Raw genomic sequence first — 21,929 nt, 5'->3', positions numbered from 1 at the left:
TGGTCCGTTGAACTGTCCTTCACTCCGTTTGAACCAATAGTCATCATTAGAATATCAGCGACGCCTCCAGTTCTGAAGGTCGCCAAACCCTATTGGCTATTAGAGCGTCCGTTCTATTGCCACGGCCAACGCCAAGATTTGGAAATTTTTCGTTAGCAACGATACAGCTAGCTGCCTGCCTAAGGACGCACTTGCCGGCTACACTGCAACATAGATTGTACTAAATTCAGAGTATACTGTGTAGCATTTCAGCAAACGGTTTGTTTGAAGAACACACACCAATATCGTATTAGTAAGTTAACAAACTTTAATACCACGCTGTTACACGGTGTCATTTAAGTTCATCAGTGCTAGCTAGCTAAGCTACATAACTAGCTAGCGTGCTGGTGCTAATCTGGAGAAGTGTAGCTAACAAACAGTGTGTTGCCATCAGACACTTCATGAATGTTAACTCTTGGGTTTATCTGCTTTTTACTGCAAGTTTTGAAAAAGTAAATTTAGTAAATTAGCTAGCCAATGAAGATAGTTATAGATAACTAGCTAAATTAGTTATAACATCTCTTCTCAACGGTGACTCACGTACATTGTTTTCACAGGTTATTGGAGTGAATATGACTACGTAAAGGAAAATGCATCAGAAAAGTTTTGATTGACTTGGTTTGAAAATGAGTAAGCATCATGAAAGGATAGAAATGGACCTGGTGGGTTAATTTAATAGTTGATTGCACATAATGACTTAATTACTTAATTGGTGTTTAAACGTGTTATCATTCTTTAGTGACAACAATGCCTTATTTTTGTGCTGGGGAAAATCTGGATTTGTGAAAATATTTTCAGGCTGTTGGATCAGCGAAGCTTTATGGGTCATCTAGGAGTATTGTTAGAAGGATTGCCACAAACCTACCTCTTGCACCCTGCCCACGTGTCCACTTCCAGGTATGGTTTTAAAAATAACAGGACACTGATAAATCACGTTTGGTTTTGCATCTAATTTAATTTTGAAATGCAATGTTACTCACAACAGTGGCTGATGTTAATATCCTTCAATGGTAGCAGCCTGTAATCCCAGGCTCTTGGTGTTTACAGTTAGGCAAGGAAATTGTGCAACCCTGTTTATGCTCACACATACCTGTATTGGATCTGAACTGTTGGTGCTTTTCTGATACACTGTTAAGATTTCCCACTCTTACTCTGTCTGGCTACCTTAACCTGTATCAGTTTAACTCATGACTTCAAAACAGAAACATTATACCTGCCTCACCATGTTTCTCTGTCTTATGATTTGTGCTGACTATAAACAATATTGCTCATAGCAGAATCTCTTGCACGGTATTTAAAAAAGAGAAAGTTCTACTTTGCCACCTTGTTTTCTCACTGTTGTCCTCTCCCCTCTGTTTCCTCACTTTCCAGCTGTCCTGTCTCTAAGGAATGCAGCTTGTCTGCTTTAGGTTGGTTTATCGATTGCCTGCCTGAAATGTCTGTGCTGCTAATTTAAATGCTTAAAGTTGGGTTTAAATATGAAACACTTATCAGATCTCTTTACGTAAAATTGTTGTGCTAAATTCCAGAATATTGTGACAGCCCTAGCAATGCGTTTTCTAAAGCAAGGGGCTTGATCTTATTTATCTTTATTACATTTAGAGTTGGGATTCTGAATGTGACAACCAGTAATACGTCGTATAACGAGGACTCTAAATTATTATTTTTGTTGGGTAACATTTTGTATCTGCTTTGTTTAAAAAGAAATTAAATCCAACCCCATTTTTTTTGTTTTTTTCACTGAAATTGAGAAATTCCATAAAAATTGTGAGTAATTTTGAATACACTCTCCATTTGTACCTCAAGCACATTCATACTAACTCTAAGATGATCGTAACATTCCAGTGTTATTGGTAAATGGGTTCCTGGTCAACTTATGTCTGCACTTGAAACTTTGGGTGGGGTTTAAGAAACGTGGGTGTTCATCATTCCTGAGCAGATCCTGATTTTGACCATGAGTCAGTTTTCCCTGTTGTCACTGTTATTTTGTACTATTGCTTCTTTTAAACATTTAACCAATTATTTATAAAGTGTTACTGGTGGACAATAACATATAGAACACCAACACTGTTTAGAACAGTTTTAATGTCTTTGCAGCATATTCTTTGAGTTCCCAAAGAGTTAATCAGGCAAGAAAAACTAAACGGTGCAGTGCAGATGTTGCTTAGGACTGGATTGAGAGCCACAGCACTGGCACAAATGTGATATTACCCCTAACACACTGTAACAACACCTTACTTGGATAACACTAATACAAAGTGTGTAAAAAAGGAACTGCCATTTGGGGGAGAAATTTTGTTTTTAGCTCAGCATAGGTTGCTTTTAATGTAAGCTTGTAGCTGTGCCGTCACATGTCCAAACTGTTTGCACTCTGCTAACAGAAGGCTCGCTTTGCTTTTGCAGTTGCCAGTAGGCTAAAGTAACTAGTATTTTCGTTGGTTGGGGCGAGCTCTCTGAGCATGAGGCCTATTGTACAATTTATGTGGTTTTAGGTTTCGTGTGATGACTAACTGTAACCATCTCTAATATCTAGCTTCATTCTTTCACCCTTGGAGCTGCAGCCCACGTCCCAGGAGCTGTAGGAGGTTACAGTGGCCTTGTAGCGTCCCTCGCTGATGTAGGGAGGCTCGACCAAGAGGAGAGCGATGTATCTGGCAAAAACAGGTAACACTTAGTTTTTGTTTTTTAAATACAATAAAACGAATGAACTGATTAGAAGGCATGCTCAGTAGAACTTCTCCTCCCACGTGACGTTGACTCCGCCTCTCCAGGTGGGAGGTGCCGTCTGGGCTGGCGTTCCGCTCCCAGCACTGGCAGCCCCTCCAGCGCCAGGCCTCTCTCCCCAGCCTGTACGGCATAGCGGGTGCCACACAAGGCCAGGCGCTCGTCAGTGACGAGGCCATCCACAAGATCAGCGTTCTGGAGAACGAGCTAGCCAAGCTCAGAGTCCAGATCGCTCAGATCGTCCAGGCCCAGGAGCTGAGCACACAGTCTGCGGGTAAGAGCGTCCACAGCACAGGGGCGGTGGTTTTTTTTTTTATTTTAATTTTTTTACACTGAAGCCGATGTAGTGCTGGATCGTTTATTTTCTCTGGGACAAACCGCTTACCTTAGCCTCTCTGTTCGGGAAAGTCCTTAAATGTGAGGAACAATGCTTATCCGTACACCATCTTTAAACGCCTTTTGCTTTCGTCTTCTGATGACCTCAGCTCTAGCTCCAGGAGGCCCTCCTGTATCTCTGGCTCCTCCTCCACCTCCTCCGCCCCCGCCCCCACCCCCACCCCCATGCCCCGGCATGCAACGGAGCGTTTCAGCCATCGATCTCATCAGGGAGAGGCGCTGTAAGAAGGCTGGGCAGCATACGGAGCCTCAGGCAAGGCAGGCGGAGATCCCCAACATGCTGGACGTGCTGAAGGACATCGGCAAAGTGAAGCTACGCTCTGTTAAGAAGTACAAACATATCTACTTATAGGAATCCTCATGTGCTAGCATGAAATTTGAATCTGATTTGATTTTTTTATTTTCAGTAGTTAAGCAGGATGACGTTGAGCATCAGGTTAATTGACCACAGGCAAAATTTTACAAGGGCCCCTCCAAACAGCGTTTGTCGTCATTGTTATAAATAATGCCAATAAAAATAACCTGAGAAATGCCTGCTAGGCTATCGGTGCTGTCGAGTTGACTCCTGACATCTCTACTGACTAGTCACAGCCAACAGGCTAAGATGCGCTGCCAGCCAGGTTACCCAACAGTAATAATGTAATTCTAGTGGACGTTATGTTTAATTCCCTCACAGTTAAGGCTAAACAAGCAGTTATTTGGCATTATGTTCATCATCTGCTCCAGACACCAGTCATGCTTTTTTCCCTCTTTCCTTTTTTTTTGTTGATTTGCTTTGTGGTCATTATTAAACAATCATACAGGTATTTTGCAGAAGGAGGGAGCAGAGTTAGATGGGGAACCGTTGGGGGAATTCAAACCCTTATACTGTCATTGGGGGCCCCCTAGCAGTTACCAGCCTTGCCTGCTGGCAGCCTAACCAGGTTGATGTTAAAGAAAAGTAACTTCAAAGTAACTACCTAGTTGTTCTGGGAACTACCTAGAAGTCCCTGTCTGCTGTCAGAGTGGTCGGTCACTGACGTGTTTGTGTGCTGCAGTCGCCCTGACGACGGCCACCCGAAGCCCCCGGCCGGCCCGCCCACCGACGCTGCTGCCCTCATCGCCGAGGCGCTGAAGCGCAAGTTTGCGCACCGCTACCGTGCGGACAGCGAGTGTGAGAGCAGCTCCAGCCTCCCTCCTCAAGAGTCCAAACCCCACACGGAGGCTCCTGCAGTAAGATCCTGTCTCTCACTCTCACGTCTCTCAATGAGCAACGCTTCGTTGTGCCTTGTATACAACATTTTGGTTCTTTATGCTCTGCAGTTTGGACAGCACATGTTAAAGTCAACCGGGAAGAGGAACCTCTGCTGACTGCGGCTTTGGTTACCGTCAAGCTTTATCCTGTGTGTGTGTGTGTGTGTGTGTGTGTGTGTGTGTGAGAGAGAACAAACAGGCGCGTAGCTGCCAGAACACTAAATGGTCAGGCAGGTTTTCTACCACAAGCAGCACTGGTTGTAATGGGTGGGTGTTGCACTTTGAGGAGAAGGTTACATCTAAGACGGTTCTTAGTGAATTATTATGCATTTCTGCACTTATGTCAAATCGTTCCAAAGTTTTAAGACTAAAGAAATTGTTTAATTGTTTTTATGTCAATGTCTTAAGATGAATCTATTTAGGTTCTCAGACCCATTTTAAGGGCTATGGATGAATACCTAACCAAGTGTGTGTCTAGAAGCCAAGGATAGGCATGGTATCGAACTGAGCAAAATATTATTAAACCTATTGGATTAATTCAGTATTGTTGCTCTATTAATGTGCCTGTATCAAAATTACTTTGTGTCTAGGACAAGAATGATCACTTTCTGCATATTTTTTTCTTAGTGTTCAGAACCTCTTGTGAACTTGTTGAATTTAATTTATATTGTTTGTTGGAGGTTATTTATATTTGGTTTTATGTATTAATAATAGACATTTTGAATTATGCAGTAGTTGCTTATTTTAAATCAGGAAAATTCCTACCTCCTACAAATCAAGATAAAGCATGCTTCTGTTGTCTAGATCACCTGTATCTACCTCAACAGTGCTACCCAAGTTGTTTTGTTAGTGATACACCCCCCCGCCATACCTGTGTTGCCAGTGTACATATGATTTTGCTTTATTGCCAAAATTTGGCTGATGTACTGTTGTACAGGTCCACTTTTGCTCTACTGGCAACATAAGTGTATTCGTGCTCATCACGTACCAGAAAGTGTTGTTCTAAACTTAAATTAAAAAAGTGTTAAATTATGCATCCTATATGGTCATGTTAGACAGGTTTGTGTGCAAGTTGCATCATTCCTGACCGAATAGTAACTGGACAGTGACCAGCTGCATTAATGCACTTTTTCAGTAAAACCCATTTGATTCTGACTTGTAATTAAAATGTAATTGTGTAACACTAATATGTACTGTAGCATGTGATTCAGATTCCGGTGTTTCCATAACTATTCACTAAATTTGTATTCATATAACTGCAGAATTAGAGCAAGTTTTTTTTTTAGAGAGAACGTTATATTTAAATCCAAGTTAAAATGTTTGAAACAAACAGATGGATATTTTCTGAATATTCATAATAGGAACAAAATTCCTCAATAAAATTAATAAATGCTCATTTGTGGATTTTTTTTAAAATCTCCTTTAAATGTATATTTATATTAGGCTGTGCAGCTAGTATTTGCCTGCAGAGGAAGAAGTCTTAATCTTCACATTAAGCACTTTCAGACTTTTGTCTGTGTTTGTTATATTACTTGCTGATGCATATACAGAAGTGTATCCACATTGTTTACTGACATTTTTTCTAAAGTATCTGCTTGAGGCCGAATCTACTACAATTTTACGGACTCCAGGTTGTGAGTCCTTTGCTTGCACTGCACAATATTCCCACTGCATCTTTCTTTCTTTCTTTCTTTCTTTATTTATACAGGAAAATTTTAAGCAACATAAGAATGCCACACAAACTGGCCTGACTCAGTTAAAAACTGGTTTACAGCAGGTTCCTGTTCTGCAGCACAAAAAGAAATACAATACAGGATATACAAAACATTTAAACATACAATTAAGACAAAGTAAAGTAGAATAAGAGGGGGGCATGTCTACCTTTCAAACTTAGTCAGTGATTACAATTAAAGCTGTCCATAAGATGTTGTCTATATGCTTGTTTAAAACGTACACTAGATGTGCACATTCTAATATGATAGGGTATCTCGTTCCAGACTTTGGTGTACATATGAAGGAAAGACCTATAGCCATAGTTGTTTTTATAAGCTGGGACTGGAATAAGAATATTTGAGACAGATCTAGTAATGTATCCTTGCCTCTGATTAAACCTTGGAAGAAGATCAGCTAATGATGAGTGAACGTTGCTGTGTTGTAACTGAAAATAAAATCTCATAGCTAGAGTATTTACATAATTATGAAAAGTCAATGCATTTGAATGTTCAAGAGCAGCACAATGATGAGTCCATAAGGGCAAATTAGCATGGATTTTATATGCTCTGTTATATTGTTTTACAATTGGTTCGATGATTTCTTTGGTGGTAAGAGACCAAACAGGTAAGCAGTAGGAAATTGTGGACAAAATTATTGTATGAAGATATGTATAAGAAACATTGCATGTAAGATATGATCAAATTTTTCCATAAACATACAATTTCTTATTGAGTTTTTTTGTTAGATTCTGCATATGATCTCGATATGTAAGATGTGAATCCAAATAAACTCCCAAATATTTATAAGACTTTGAAATTGTTAAAGGCTGCCGTATGAGACAAATGGGCTCTGACACAGTTATGCATTTTCTAGAGGAGTGAAAAAACATACATTCCGTTTTCTTAACATTTATAGTTAGTTGATTATCTTTCAACCATTCATAGAGACACTGAAGGTCATTAGACAATTTTGAATTTATGACATCTACATTTGAACCAGAAAGAAAGATGACTGTGTCATCAGCATACAGAAGACAATTAGAATTTCTACAAATCTTTGGGAGATCATTAATATACAAGAGAAAAAGTAACGGACCCAAAATGCTACCCTGTGGGACACCCAGATTACAAGCCATGGGAGAGGACTTTACATGATCAATTTTGACTGACTGATACCTGTTAGATAAGTAAGAGGAAATCATCGATATCACAGAAGAGGACAATCTAAAAGACCACAGTTTATTTAACAAAATCTGATGATTCACTGTATCAAAGGCTTTACAAAAGTCTATAAAAATCGCACCAGTAATTTGTCCTTTGTTAAGAGAAGTTCGTACTTGTTCTGTAAAAAATAATAATGCATCCATAGTTGATCTACCAGAACGAAATCCATATTGTGAATCACTAAGAAGGTTATTTTTTTCAAGATAACAACTTAACTGATTATAAAGAGCTTTTTCCAATAATTTAGACATTACTGGAAGAAAGGATATCACACAGAAGAGACCAGCAGGGGGCGTACTGAGGGCACCCAACCCTTTCAGTTGAATATGGACAGTAGGACCGGAGATGTTCTGAACCACAGCTGCGCCATCTGCTGCTAGCAGTGTGAATCAACACTGGCAAAGTCGTACGCCATGCTAAAGAGTGCAGGGTCATTATTAGTTCAGCTGAAGAGTAGGGATGTTCCTCCCACTGTGGTCAAACTCATGCTGCTTGCAGGGCAGGCAGAGTACATGAGCTCAGCCTCTCAGCCCAAAGAACAGGATGCAAACTGAGCATCTTCTCTGAACACACTGACTAGATTCTTAGTGATGCATCTGCTGCAGCTATGCTGAAGTCAGCAGTAGACCTAAACACTCGAGCTAAACTGAACTTAACATTATTGTCCCACCACAGTCTGAAATACAATGGCTTTAAATAACATTTACTTTTAATATTAAACTTGTGCAGTAGCAATATATTATATATATACACACACACACGAAAGAGAGCATGCGAGATCACATATACATACCTACAGTGTGTGACAAACTCTTGCCACCAGAGGGCGGCATGCAATTAAGGCGTCTTGGCATTCAATAGCTTGAAACATGTTAAGTTTTATTCATCAAAAATGCAATTGCAACAAGCATGTATCAAAAACGTCTGTACGACAAAGCCTTTACAAAATGGCTTGACACTGAATTCTTCTTCCCAAAATGGCTGTTACAACAAATTGTAAACAGTTTTGAATCAACAGTCTTACAGCACTTACAACAACAAAAAAACAACAAAAATTTAGCTAAAATAAGGAAAGCACCTGCTCTCTTTCAAATGCAGAAAGGGAAGCGGAGAAACGACTGCACCATCTGTACAGTTTTTAAAAAATGCATCAACAAAAACGATGGAATGTTCAATGCTAAAAATCAACGCAAACTGATTTATTCTCCACAAATTTAAAGAACAAAAAGTTATTTTTTCCCCTCCCACAACAAAGGCAAATGGCTGGACAGGAATTAAACATACATGATTCTCTTTGATGAAAATACAAGCTGGTTTGGTCACTTAGCTTTGTGCATAGTTTTAAGGCATTATTTTAGCAGTTTTTTTTGAAGAGATGAAGTGAGAGTGAGCGTGTGATTGTGGTGCGATTGACATTCTGAGAGGAGCCTACGTAGAGCCTGACGTAGTGGCGTGGAGAGGAGCCTACGTCGAGCCTGACATAGTGGCGTGGAGAGGAGCCTACGTCGAGCCTGACAGTGGCGTGGAGAGGAGCCTACGTCGAGCCTGACGGAGTGGCGTGGAGAGGAGCCTACGTCGAGCCTGACATAGTGGTGTGGAGAGGAGCCTACGTCGAGCCTGACATAGTGGCGTGGAGAGGAGCCTACGTCGAGCCTGACATAGTGGCGTGGAGAGGAGCCTACGTCGAGCCTGACATAGTGGCGTGGAGAGGAGCCTACGTCGAGGCTGACGGAGTGGCGTGGAGAGGAGCCTACGTCGAGCCTGACAGTGGCGTGGAAAGGAGCCTACGTCGAGCCTGACAGTGGCGTGGAGAGGAGCCTACGTCGAGCCTGACGTAGTGGTGTGGAGAGGAGCCTACGTCGAGCCTGACAGTGGCGTGGAGAGGAGCCTACGTCGAGCCTGACGTAGTGGTGTGGAGAGGAGCCTACGTCGAGCCTGACAGTGGCGTGGAGAGGAGCCTACGTCGAGCCTGACAGTGGCGTGGAGAGGAGCCTACGTCGAGCCTGACGGAGTGGCGTGGAGAGGTGGCGGCTACCTACAAAGGCACGACTGCTTCCTCGTTTCTCCCAGCTGACTGACAGATACGCAGGTTGACTTGCGAAACCCTGAGCGAGATCCATGGAGATTCTGGTCGGCTACATGCCCTTTGCCGGGCCGCAGGAGCCCAGGGTTAGGAAGGCAGGCACGTCTGTGCTCGCCACAGGGTGAGGGGGGGAGATGCCGTCCCGTGTTCCATACGCATCCGTAGGCCGGGGGGGGGGGCTCGTTTCTGGAGTGTACGGCAGGGAGAGATGGACACGATGGAGCTCATATGGCACTGGGCACACGGGACTGACCTGAGGTCCAGTCGCATGGATTATTTTTTTTCTTTTTCTCCATTTCTTCTTTTTTTGTCTTTTGTTCAGTACATCAGCAGTAGGACAAGAGTTCCAAACATGTAAAAGTGGTTCTTCACATCTGTGCTTCAAGGCAAAAAAATAATCCAACAAAAACAAACAAAAACAGAACCAACATGATTCATTTATACCAATGACGACGACAAAAAAAAAGACACCTGTAAACAGTCTTCAGAGAGGCAGCAAAAGGACTAGGCTCTTCACATTTGCCTTTTTTGTTTGTGTACACAAGAAGGAAGATTCGTTTGCAATACACATACATCCACCCACCCACACACACCCACCCACCCCATGTCTCTCGGTGCAGTTTTATATTTTACAAAAAAAAAAACCCTTATGAATACTCTTGGTGACTCGCTAACAGAGCAATTCAAATGTGTTGAAAATGGCACTTATAACCCAGCAGAAGGGATCCTTCCTGTTCAGCATTTCCCCAGGGGCTGGAAACACAGCGGAGTTCACTTAGCAACACTCCCCTCTAAAGAAAGGGTAAATAAATAAAACTAACGCCATAAGAAGGAAAAGTCAGAAACAAAAAAAAAAGAAGGGGGCAAAAAAAAATACCTTAAAAATCGCAGCAGTAGCCAAATGAGGTATCGATGTATTGCTTTATGTCAAAGGGGGAAAAGGGATAAAAAATTAAATAAATTAAATAAATCAGTGGTTGGTTGGAGATGGGAGAGAAGCAACTCGTGGGGGTTTAAGGTATCAGGCTAGGCAGGGGCTGGAGGAGCGGGTCCTCCACCCAGAGTCGGTGAGGGAGCGTCAGCACTCCTGGCTTCCCTGAGGTACGGCTCTGGAGCCGGGCTGCTCCGTGGCGGTCTGCTCGCCCTCTGCCTCCTCGGGCTGCGTGGCGTTCCAGCTGGCTTTGTTCAGGCACAGGTGGCCCAGCATGGTCTGGGAGAGGCGCGTGTCTGAGAAGCGAGCCCACTCGGAAAACAGAGGCTCCACCACGTAGGTCATGAAACCTGGACACACACAACGGAGGGAGCAGGGGGTGAAAAGGAAGCAAAGTAAGAAAGGAGAGAGAGAGAGAGAGAGAGAGAAAGAGATCTAAGTTCAGTCCCAGACCAGGAACTCAGTTACTAACAAATGATAAGATTCCTCGTCTTGTTGGAGATTAGAAGTGATCATTTGTGCTGCTTGTGTCAGCGATGGCATCTTGTTCCGAGCTGTAAAAGCCGCCAGAGAGGGTTCATGCACGTGCAGAACAGAACCAGTGCAGTTCTCAGTGCTCAGTCTGGTGTGCATCCTATAACAGCTGGGAGCTGGTAGCTTCAATGACCATTGGCTCTCTAACACTCAGAAAAGCTCAGGCAACACGTCTCATTACTATTATGATTATTTTCAACTACCACTTTTACATCAAAATCCTCCCAAAATGATTCCTCCACCCACACCGGGATACACCCTCTTGATGTTGGGTTTAGACTGTATGGTGAGAGCATACAGCCATAACACAAATGTTAAATAAATAAAGTTTCCCCCGTCATAATTACTGATGCCGTTCCACCAGCCAGTCAGAAAACGGCCTGTGATACTGTTAATTAAAGTGCTGGAGCCTTCAGTCTGATTGGCTAGAGACCGCAGCCGATAGTCTGATGAAGAGCCTTTCAGATCCTGATGTTTGGATCATGGACTCCCTTCCAAAAACAATACAGGGCAAAGGTCAACGATGCTCTTACGCTCAAGAAACGGCCTGAACACCCAGTACAAACAGCAACAGGTCCAGGATCAGTGAACACTCTTGTGGACTGTGTCAGAAATGACATCGGTAGCTCAGGAAACCAAAATGCTGCTCTTACCGATCTGAACGTCAGCGATGGAGTTGGTCTGGCTGTCACACAGTGGGCTGACCTCCAGCTGGTGCTTCTTCTCAATGTCTCCTGAAGGGGGCGCAAGTGGGCGGGAGAAGGGAGAAACATGATCATAATGAAGGGGGAGACCTTTCCACACTCAGTAAGCCGATGTGGGAGTTGGCCGGCGCTGGCCGTGACGTGTACCTTGGTGGAAGAACTCCGCCGTCACCTTCTCACTCCACTGTTTGCTGAGCTCCCACGGTCTACATGGGTTACAAATATCAGCACACTTCAGGGCCATCTGCGCCCACACACACACACACACACACACACACACACACACACACACACAAGTGAGGGATTTGGCAAACCACAGAGATGACACTCACAGACGCACCCTTGCTTTGAGGCTTCAGTGAAGTCACACTTTAATGTGAATGTTCAGCTGTTATGAAACAAAACGTGTTGCTTTCGTTTACATTTTTGTCTCCTGCCCGTTGCCATGACACCTGCAAGCACCTCCCCCTCACCTGCAGGATGAAGTGGCGGTGGGCGGCGTTGCCCAGACACAGATCCTCCTGGTCCAGGTGTGTTCTGAACTTGGACAGGTATTCATTCTGCCTGCTGATATCGGTGGCCAGGATGAGGGAGCCCAGCTGCCTCTCCATGTTCAGGCTGAGCAGAGAGAAAACTCCATTACCCATAATGCAGTAGGACACACTGCTTGCACACAGAACATAACAGCCATGCTTGAAAAGTGAAGCAGCATTTCAGAGGGCAGCAACGTACGGGGTGTGTGTGTGTGTGTGTGTGTAAGTTTGTAGAAGAGCACCTCCACTACCACGTACTGATACACACCTGTCCTCCAAGGGAAGATGGGAGAACAGCTCCGTCTCTCGGAGCAAGCCCACTGCTGACCTCCAATGGTGGTTCTCCAGAACTGAGGTATTCTACGCAGCCAAACAAAGTCATTAAAACCGTGGTGGTATGAGACAAGAGCACCACGAGGGAGAGGTGGGGGCATGGGTGGTGGGCGTGGGTGGGGGCGTGTGTGAGTGCAGCCCTCACCCTGTACAAAGCGGCTAAGTAATGGTTGGTTTTGATGAGGAAGGGCTGGTTCACTCCAGGGTGGTCCAGGTCGTGTGTGGCTGCTGCCAACAGGCCCAAGAGTATATCACAGGAAGTGAGAGCCTTGGCAAGCTGGAGAGAGAGAGAGAGAGAGAGAGAGAGAGAGATATGAGTGGTAAGTGGTATGCTTGAACATTAGGTTTGCGATTTGAAGTCCTGCATGTGAGGGCAGTCGAGAGTCTCCAGCTCTCTTGCGGTCATACCTTGGGCTCCTTCAGGTAACAGTGCATTGCCTGGGTGACATCAGCGGCGTGGACCGAGTTGTGATAGGGGTTATGGTTGTGGTAGTCTTCCTGAACCAAAACTGAAACAACCAAAGTTCAGCAAAGTGACTTCCGGTAGAGAACCACATCAGGAGCACCACCTCACTGCATCAGGAGACACCGTCTCCCAGGTTTAAAAAAAAAAACAAAACAAAACAGCACAACACATTTCTGTCCATTTTCAGGCCACAGCTCAAATCTCATTTTATACCAAAGTCCGACATGAGGGAATTCCCCACTGGAACTCTGGGAAAAGCCACTCACCTAAAAAGCGACGGACTTTAACCATGTCTAACTGGAAGAGCTCAATTAAGCCATAATGTGTCAGCAGATATAACGTCAAGGAGATGAGACTGTTTCCTGAAAACAAGGGGGAGCAAAGGGTATGAAATTAGTCTGGTGAATTTACAGCCCTTTTAAAACAAAAAAGGAATAATCATAATGCAATGTCCATGCCAATTCTGGCCAGCAGGTGGGAGTGTTGGCCACAACCACAGCAGAGTGCCCATCACAGTCTATGCTCTGTGACTGGGGGAATACCGGCACACGCAGGGAAAGGGCACACGTGCACACGCAAGCGCAGCAGAGGCACACATGCTGCACACACACGTACCGTTTGTCAGCCTGTCAAAGAGGAAAATGTCAAAATTCCAGCTTCCGACCTTTTCCAACATGCACTGCGGAAAAACACACACAAAGGCCATTGAGTCAGGGGCACATAACAGACACAATGGGGGTATAAGTGCTGAATATACCATAACCGCAGTGGGGAAAGTGATTGGAACATCACAGCATCCTAAGGCTGCAAAGTACAACCAGTGATTTTAGACTCCCAAGAAAAACATAAAACTTAAGTGGCGTCATGCATCATACAGGGGTGTTTGAGGGGAGGCCCACCACACTGCTCAACACGGATCTGCCCTTTTACACATTTGACCTGTGCTCCATCCGTCACTCCCAGACCACGCCCACATTGTGATGTCAACACAACGGTAAAAAAAAAGAGCTCAACGTTCTCTTAAAATGTTTTTTTTTTAAAGGAGTCTAAATCAATCATTAAAGCAAAAGAAAATAATCTTAAGATGGTTCCCTTAACAACGATGAGTACCCACCCAATAACGATGAATACCCACCCTTCCACCTAAAAATAAGTGGCCGGCTGGATGTTTGGTGTGGAGGGAGCAACACGAGGGGGAAGGGGGGGTTTTGGCTTCCTCCGCCTCACGCTGCTTCCACAGAGAGACGGTACGCTGGCAGGGTCCCTCAAATCCCCCACTCATCAAATCAATGTACTGACTTCAGGAAATAAAAACACTTCAGCAGGACCCCACCGAGCGTGGCTCTGAACCTACAGCAAAACGGGCCAGTTCGGTAGCGCACTGAAGCCCAAACGGACCCAGTGACGGAGACAAGCCCACCTTGGCCTGGCCGCAGTAGTCCTCGTCCAGGAAGTGCAGGGGGCTGAGGTGTGTGACGCCCCCCCGCAGCACGCGGGACGTCAGCAGGTGCCGCTGGAAACTGAAGAGTCTCCGGATCCTCCTGGCTGGGATCGCCCCCACCAGCTCAGCATGGGCTGGATACGCACGCACACGTGTACACACACGCACGCACACACACACGTGTACACACACGCACGCACGCACACACGTGTACACACACGCACACACGTGTACACACACGCACACACGTGTACACACACACACACACACACACACACGTGTACACACACACACGTGTACACACACACACACACACACGTGTACACACACACACACACACACACACACACACGTGTACACACACACACACACACACACACACACACACACACACACGTGTACACACACACACACACACACACACACACGTGTACACACACACACACACACACACGTGTACACACACACACACCTCTGTGGTTTGACTGAACGACATGCAAATCGTTGACATTCTTCTTCATATGTTTTTCTTCGATCTTCAAGTGTCTCAAACCGAGATCTGCTCGTCATTTACATCAAGCCAGAGGCAATTTGTAAACTCACAATAAACACATGGTGTCAGATCTCTGGCTCCATGTTCACCTTACACTGACTCTGCCTCATTCCACGGCGATTACACACATTATATGATGTCAACTCTTCCTCACACAAGGAAGGAGCGAATATCGTTTCAGCAGAACACCCTGAGGCTGCTCAGCAATCTTTGCACAATAAGGAGTCCTAGAAAGATGGCTGACTGATGCGGCATTCTTACACAGGCTGAAATGCGTCTGCCGGGTGGACCTCACCAGGGCAGAGGGGCCGGCACCGTGCCTCTCCCCTGCCAGGGTGCTAAAGGACCCATCCTGGGTCCCCACTGGCTGGAGAACCCTTTAAATGGGCCTGTACTTGATCAGAACTAGCTAAGTGGATTCTGGCATGAAATAGAAAGTGTAGTAACGCCTAAATGATTATATATAGAGCTGTCATTTAGCTTACATTACATACAAAAGCATTACATGGCTTCTAGCAGGCGAAACAGCCAAGCTGCATTTTTGCAGCATTCGTTCAGTGGCGAGATACGGGTGTGTGCGCGGGTGTGTGATCTCCGCTTTGGTACTTACAGTGCAAGGTCCGGAAATCAACACCCAGGTATGGGTGTGAGCCCCTTCTCTCGGGTTCAAAGCCTACCTGGCTCCTCACTCTCACATCTCCTAAAAGGCATCAACACATAGGGGTCCTCAAGACATCCGTTGGCAAACCGGGCTAGTGCCATGACCCCAGGAGACGGGGCCTGGCAACAGAGGGGCGGGGCTCCTCACGAACACACACACACACACACACACACACACACACACAGCCAAAATGGGGGCTCGGTGGGGGTGGGGGGTGAGGTGAGCATGCAGAGTCATGCTAGGAGGCAGGCGTAGGCATTAGTATTCGGGCCGCCGTGGATGAAGCAGACAAGCGGGGGTGGAGGGGGGTGGTGCTGCAGGGTGGAGGGGACAAGCTCGTGACTCAGCCCGGACCAGAATGGAGGGGAAATCGGAGGGACTTCAGATGAGGCTGGCCAAAGCTCTCAAGTCACATAAGCTCATTCTCACTCAATCGTCCTTTTCATCCGTCTGTGTGTGCTGAGGAAAGGGGGCGGGGCAGGGGGCGGGACCACAGACATACAGAGGAATGGCTGCCTCCAACATATCAGTCACTACTGATTGGTGTACATGTGCATGGGGGAAAATAAAGAAACAAAAATGAACAAAACCAATGAAATTAAAGGACAGTCTCCCACCAGCACATTTACTTACTTGAAAACAGCTGTTTGAATATTACACAAGCCCCTATCAAAATACCAAAACTGTGAATTACAATTACATAAAAAACACTATCGAAAAAAATGAAATCAGTCAAACAAGGACGGACATGAGTGTAAAACCAGCATTCAGAGGTCGGACAGAACGTACGAAAGTGTAGTAGCAACACGGCACACATGCACACGGGAAGGAAACACACGAAAGGAAGAATAATCCAATAAACAGAAAAAAGAAGAAAAGAAACCCACTTAGACATGCAGGAGGGAGAACGCTGCCAAGGTAGAGAAGCAGGGGGAGGGGCAAGTAAAGGGGGCGTTCCCAAATTACAGAACCAAAAAAAGAATTTTTCCCTGCAACCACCTGCTTGCTGTTATGCTTAATTTATGGATTTTAAGGTTTGGTACCAAATACCTTTGCATTTGGTTTAAATAAAAGAGCCTGTCAGCAGCTGCTCAGGGTCGTCTCTATCTGTGTCTATCTTCACCACGCCGATTTCAACTTGTGGTTTGATGTAACGATGAAATGTACCACCTGCTGCTGATTGGCTGCTGTGCAGTGAAACTTGCATCTCATTACCGATAGGTATGACTCCATGGCCAACCGTTACATATCCGATGAAGTCATAACGTGAGCAGCGCTGTGCTCTCTAAAACCTGGACATGATTGTGTAAGAGGCCGAGCATCAGATCCAAAACCTGTAACTCCAGCCACCTTTGACCCCAGCAAGCAGGTACGCAGATCCAAATCCTTCTGCTGTAACATTCTATGTGGCCATTTAAAGTCCAAGTTCCAGCTGCGGTGGTGTTTGGGGGGTGGGCGTGTTGCTGTCTTAAAAACAAAATCACATGCAGAGGGTTGTGGGTAATGGGCAGAGCCAGAGAACGTGTACTGGTGAACCGCTCAGAGAAGTGATAGAGCCCTCAGTTTCCAAACTCCAGAAGTGTTGGTGGCATTCGCAGCAAAACACACATCATGGACAGTAGTTTGCATAGGATTGCGTGTGTGTGTGTGTGTGTGTGTGTGTGTGTGTGTGAGAGAGAGAGAGAGAGAGAGAGAGAGACAAAGAGCCAAGGTGCGAGTGAGCATGTGCGTGCCAGAAGAAATTATGCTTACCTAGCATCCGAATGTACAGGGCAGTTTGATCGGAGCTGTCGTAAGAGATCGCACCGCGTCTCTGTGGAACAAGAAGAGGGTCAGGCAGGTGTTCAGGTCAGGCAGGTGTTCAGGTCAACTTGCCCTCGACAACATCTAAAACGCAGGTCAGATAAAAATGACTCTGCTGCCGTGGAGGGCGTTGATGGTGATGGTAACTGAAGGTTGCTGGCCAAGACACTTTTTAAATGGCCTTGAGTGTTTCCTGCCCCCTCTCCAATTAATGAATAAATAAATAAATCCATCCAACTGTGGCATTAAACCATGGCTCAAATGGCCAGTGAGCATGTGCAGTCGGCCACTCAGCAGCTAGACTAAAGCCTTATGGTTGTCCAAGGCACATGTCGTAAGGGCACACATGCCTTTCTTACATGGTTATACTTCAACAGACTGTGTTTATTTAATAGCCAGGGATTGGCTGGTCACTCTGCCACTGATCCCACACACACACACACACACACACACACACACACACACACAGGTGCTGAATTAAGCACACCTCATCTCTCGCATGTAATCTACTCATCTGTTTCTAGCCCTACTACATCAGGCCGGTCAGTGACTAATGGGGGAACAGCACCTCGGCGCAGGAAGTGTCCAGAGCAGCATCACCCCCCCCTGGGTTCTGGGCAAAAACGCATTATGAAAGAACTGGTTATGAAATATAAAATCATGGCAGAGTGAGGAAAAGGAGTGCAAACGATGACCGTGCTCATCGCCATCGTGCAGATCTATTGTCTTTGCGTCTACATGCCCAGACAAAAAAAAACCTGTGACACTAATCTCTCATTGATAACCACTAGCTAACAACTACCAAAACAACTGCAATCATCAGTGACAGAGACCGGTCAGTTCTGTAATCACCTGGCCAGGGTATTGCCTCACTGCGCTCGTAACACTTAAGTACAAGTAATAATAACTTTGACCATATCATGAGTTCAGCAGTATCAGTATTAAATCAGTCTGCACATAAATGTTTAATAGTAACGCCAATGAAACATCATTACTTTTAGCTCAATTTTCGCAGGATTTAAAAAAAGCACAGAATAAACACTACAAGATTACATTCGTGTAGCCACAGTATTATTCACACCTTCCAGTAGGTCTTTAATAGCTCCATTTAAACATTTCTGAAGTGATATGATACACTTTATTGACTAGACATTATTGAGGCGTTTGAAAGATGACTTACATGAGTGTAGGACATGTAATCTGATGAATGACTAGCAAGTTATCAGGTTGCTTATCAGTTTACATTTCTAATCACAAATTAATGGTCAGATTTCATGTATTAATTTGGTAATTTGCAAACACTTCTAGGCTTCTGGGTAAGTGCAAATGTAAACGCAAGTCATTTTGAAGACGTTACTGGCACAAGAATAAAGGGGGGGGGGGGGGTGGTTAATAAAATGGAGGGAGAAGAGGGGGGGGGGGGGGGGGCTTTGTGAGGAAGGAGGAGCCTGTGAAAAGCCCTGAATGGAGGAGGGAAGAGGACATGATCACAGCTCACCACAGAACCTCAAACCTGGGCTTCTCTTCTGCTGGTTTACCTCTCCATCTACCACTTACAAACGCTCCTGCGCGCACACACGCACACACACACACTCACCCTTCCCCCTCTCCACACACACACACACACACACACACACACACACACACACACACACCAGTACAGCTTTTAGATGGCTGGCTGTGGTGTCCCCAGATGGCATACAATTCAGCGTTTGACGTCAATGGACTGAACCAATTTGCATTCTTGATTTTTTTTTTAGCCATTCCCAACCTCCTCCCCCCCAGGCTGCTCTTCTCAAATAAAATTACCCAACACAATGTGTCTTTTTCCAACTGCCAAAATGGTCGTGGGTGGGGGGTGGGAAATTTTTACCACAACATGCAAATGCATTATATTACACATCTTTATCATACACCAGACACAAAACTGCGTTGTAAAGGAGCAGAAATGGGTCAGAGTCTAAATGTAGTAAAAGGCCCTGGTGTCTTATAGTGCGAGAGGCCCCTGGTGTCCTATAGTGCGAGAGGCCCCTCGTCTGTTTGGGACCACAGCGCCTCAGCTTAATCCTCAGCCAGGCAAGATAAAGCCCTAAAACAGCTCGTCCATGATAAACAGCGAGGTGTGTCCTCTCCCTGCTGGCATTCACCCAAAACTGTGGTCAGCCCATGTGACGTCTGACATCACCCGCCACTTAGGCGGGGGAGGGGCATCGTGGGGGCTGGGGGGGGTCAGCTTCGTTCCGCTGAAGCCGGGTGCTGCGTTTGCTCACACCGGTCCACATCACGCCCGCTAGCCCGGTGTGAGTGAGTGGGTGAGTGAGTTGCAGGAGATCCAGACTGGAGTGACCTGTGGCTGAAACACGGAATGCTCACGGCAGGACCAGGACACACCACTGCGGAGGAGGACACACCACTGACTCGTTACAGGGGAGGTGGTGTCTAGAGAAACAAACCCCCCCCCCCCCCCCCCCCCGGAGCTTTAAAACAGAAATAATGCTGTTTAAGTATTGCACAGACATGTGGCTCTGCATCCAAAAACTTGACATTTACCAGAGTGTGAAGCAGAACGCATTACACTATGCAAAAATGGAACAAAACAAAAAGGCTGCGTGAACTGGAGAATTACAGAACAGCTCAGAGCGCTGGGCAGGAAGACCACGGCCGCCGCACGCCTGCTGCCCCTGGAGAGCTGTGGGTTCTCCATCTGAACAGCTGCACCTGCTGCCCGCCCACTGCTGCCCTAGTGCCGGGACAGGCGACGTGCTCCACACCCTCCCCAGGAGCACGAGCACACACACACACACACACACACACACACACACACACACACACACACACACACACACACACACACACACACACACACACACACACACACAGGCTTTACTCCTACAGAACCAGAACCAGGCCATGGGCCGGGAGAGGAGCGGAGCAGGCCCGTGCCGAGGCAGGTTACTGCACCTCCGTTATGGAGGAGCAGGACATCGTGGGAGGTGCAGGTGCAGTTACACTTTGCAAATATTGGAGTATTTTATGCAGATCCGTTGCTGCACCATTAAGGGTCATTTCATACACATAAGGAACTAAAAGGTTTACATAAGAGGTTATAAACTACTACCATCAAGTGACTCAAAAATAAGCTCTTCAACTCAGCAGAAATGGAAATAATCTTGGGGCACGGATTAGACTACACCACCGTCCCATTTGTTAATCTGCCTCCATTTTCAAAATTAATCTGAACCCTCATCCCAAAAAGGTCACTGCTGGTGTCCAGGAGCTTCTGTGTTCCTCACTGCGTTCCTCCCAGTCAAGGTAGCTTTGTAAACGGCAGCAGTCTCTTCACGTCCGGGTGCGTCCGCGCTGTTCAGACCCGTAGCTACACGCCATGGGGCCCAGGGCAGCTGAAGCAGGCTAGCTTTACCATGGTGTGAACAGGGCTGGATCTGTGCTTACAGAGGTGCGCACACCCTGAGATTTTGAAAGTAATGAGAATGAACATTAAGGCGTGTGTGTGTGTGTGTGTGTGTGTGTGTGTGTGTGTGTTTGTTTCAACCTTCTAGCATGATCAGCAGGGCTGTTTCCCATGTACTGTATAGAGAGCGTGTCATTCCATGCAGAACTCCAGGTGGTGGGTGGGGGGGGGGGGGGGGGGGGGGGGGGGGGGGGGGGGGTGGTAAGTACACAGGCATGTCTGACGCAGACTTGCGTCACGAGAGGATCAACGTTAAAATGTCACACTTCAGGAACTCTGCCAAAATCAGTGTGGATGAAAGTGCAAGAGCTCAGATGCTTGTCTGCTTGCACAAACTCGCATTCACTATTCCAAGGTGACTTCCAGAGCACCGGAGTGAACAGAACGTTCACCATTACAGATGCCAGAATCACCGGTGACCTTACAGGGGAGCTGTAGGTTGCCATCACAGACCGGCTAAAACACCACATCACCAAGGAGCAGCTAAGAACAAACACACACACGGTGATACTGCCCATATCGGACCAGCCTCTAAGGCCCTGTGAACCTTCCGTTTAAAACAGGACAGACAGGTGTCAGAGAGAGAGAGCGGGAGAGAGCGGCTCGCTCTGAAGTTTCAGTTCTGAACTTACTCCTACAATCTACTGAAACCTACCTTGGAGAAAATCCATCTGACGAGAATCGCAATTACAGACCAGATCAGAGCTATTCCCATCGGACCTCATGTACACGGTGGTTCATAGTCCGTCTGAGCGTGCGGTGTTGGCGTCTACGTCAGCGTGTGTTTGGATGTGTGTGTGTGAGGGTTAGTGCTGGAGACACTCCGCGCTGTCCGAGTGGAGGCCCAGACGAATCACACACTGAGCTTGGAGCGGCTGCCTTAGACACACAGCCATCGCCCGACCGCACGATCGTGGAACTGGCACTGCAGCGACACGCAAACGTACACAAAGCAGCTGGCTGGGATGGCCCTGAACGCCTCTCACTCGCCCTCTCTCCCTCTCCATCTCCCACACCAACTCCCCCCCAGGCACCTAGAGACAGCCAACCAGACAGGCAGCAGCATTGACGCACGCAGGAGGGGCTG

At 46.2% G+C, this 21,929-nt stretch overlaps 2 protein-coding genes across 13 annotated transcripts in view; one reads left to right on the top strand and one right to left on the bottom strand.

Annotated features, from left to right (window-relative positions):
- Positions 1 to 129: 129 nt before the first annotated feature.
- mtfr1 (mitochondrial fission regulator 1) lies at positions 130 to 5,788 on the top strand. 4 transcript variants are annotated; one of them, XM_077013408.1, is made up of 9 exons: positions 130 to 292; positions 597 to 701; positions 838 to 936; positions 1,411 to 1,448; positions 2,595 to 2,703; positions 2,811 to 3,037; positions 3,249 to 3,489; positions 4,197 to 4,371; positions 4,462 to 5,788. In XM_077013408.1, exons 3-9 carry the CDS (start codon positions 860 to 862, stop codon positions 4,507 to 4,509), a joined length of 915 nt encoding a protein of 304 aa, XP_076869523.1. In that variant the 5' UTR covers positions 130 to 292; positions 597 to 701; positions 838 to 859; the 3' UTR covers positions 4,510 to 5,788. The 4 variants fall into 4 exon arrangements, with proteins under 4 accessions (XP_076869523.1, XP_076869522.1, XP_076869521.1 ...); XM_077013409.1 differs by having other exon boundaries at positions 215 to 258; XM_077013407.1 differs by lacking the exon at positions 1,411 to 1,448 and having other exon boundaries at positions 132 to 258; positions 2,573 to 2,703.
- Positions 5,789 to 8,186: 2,398 nt separating this feature from the next.
- Positions 8,187 to 21,929, bottom strand: part of pde7a (phosphodiesterase 7A) — a 38,903-nt gene continuing 25,160 nt past the window's right edge. For 2 of the 9 annotated variants that reach the window (XM_077013403.1, XM_077013398.1), the window contains exons 2-14: positions 17,320 to 17,380; positions 16,201 to 16,233; positions 15,517 to 15,606; positions 14,333 to 14,487; positions 13,528 to 13,591; positions 13,179 to 13,274; positions 12,855 to 12,955; positions 12,592 to 12,723; positions 12,382 to 12,473; positions 12,054 to 12,198; positions 11,728 to 11,824; positions 11,530 to 11,610; positions 8,187 to 10,692 (exon numbers count right to left, since the gene is read on the bottom strand). In XM_077013403.1, the coding sequence (XP_076869518.1) occupies positions 10,490 to 10,692; positions 11,530 to 11,610; positions 11,728 to 11,824; positions 12,054 to 12,198; positions 12,382 to 12,473; positions 12,592 to 12,723; positions 12,855 to 12,955; positions 13,179 to 13,274; positions 13,528 to 13,591; positions 14,333 to 14,487; positions 15,517 to 15,606; positions 16,201 to 16,233; positions 17,320 to 17,380 (1,350 nt within the window). In that variant the 3' untranslated portion in view covers positions 8,187 to 10,489. Of the gene's footprint in view, positions 10,693 to 11,529; positions 11,611 to 11,727; positions 11,825 to 12,053; positions 12,199 to 12,381; positions 12,474 to 12,591; positions 12,724 to 12,854; positions 12,956 to 13,178; positions 13,275 to 13,527; positions 13,592 to 14,332; positions 15,464 to 15,516; positions 15,607 to 16,200; positions 16,234 to 17,319; positions 17,381 to 21,497; positions 21,777 to 21,929 lie in introns of those variants that run through there. The other 7 variants (XM_077013404.1, XM_077013399.1, XM_077013401.1 and 4 more) reach the window with 6 other exon arrangements.

This window comes from Brachyhypopomus gauderio, chromosome 7 (assembly GCF_052324685.1).
Source record: "Brachyhypopomus gauderio isolate BG-103 chromosome 7, BGAUD_0.2, whole genome shotgun sequence".
NCBI classification, from domain to species: Eukaryota; Metazoa; Chordata; class Actinopteri; order Gymnotiformes; family Hypopomidae; genus Brachyhypopomus; species Brachyhypopomus gauderio.
This window is presented reverse-complemented; position numbering and strand designations above follow the sequence as displayed.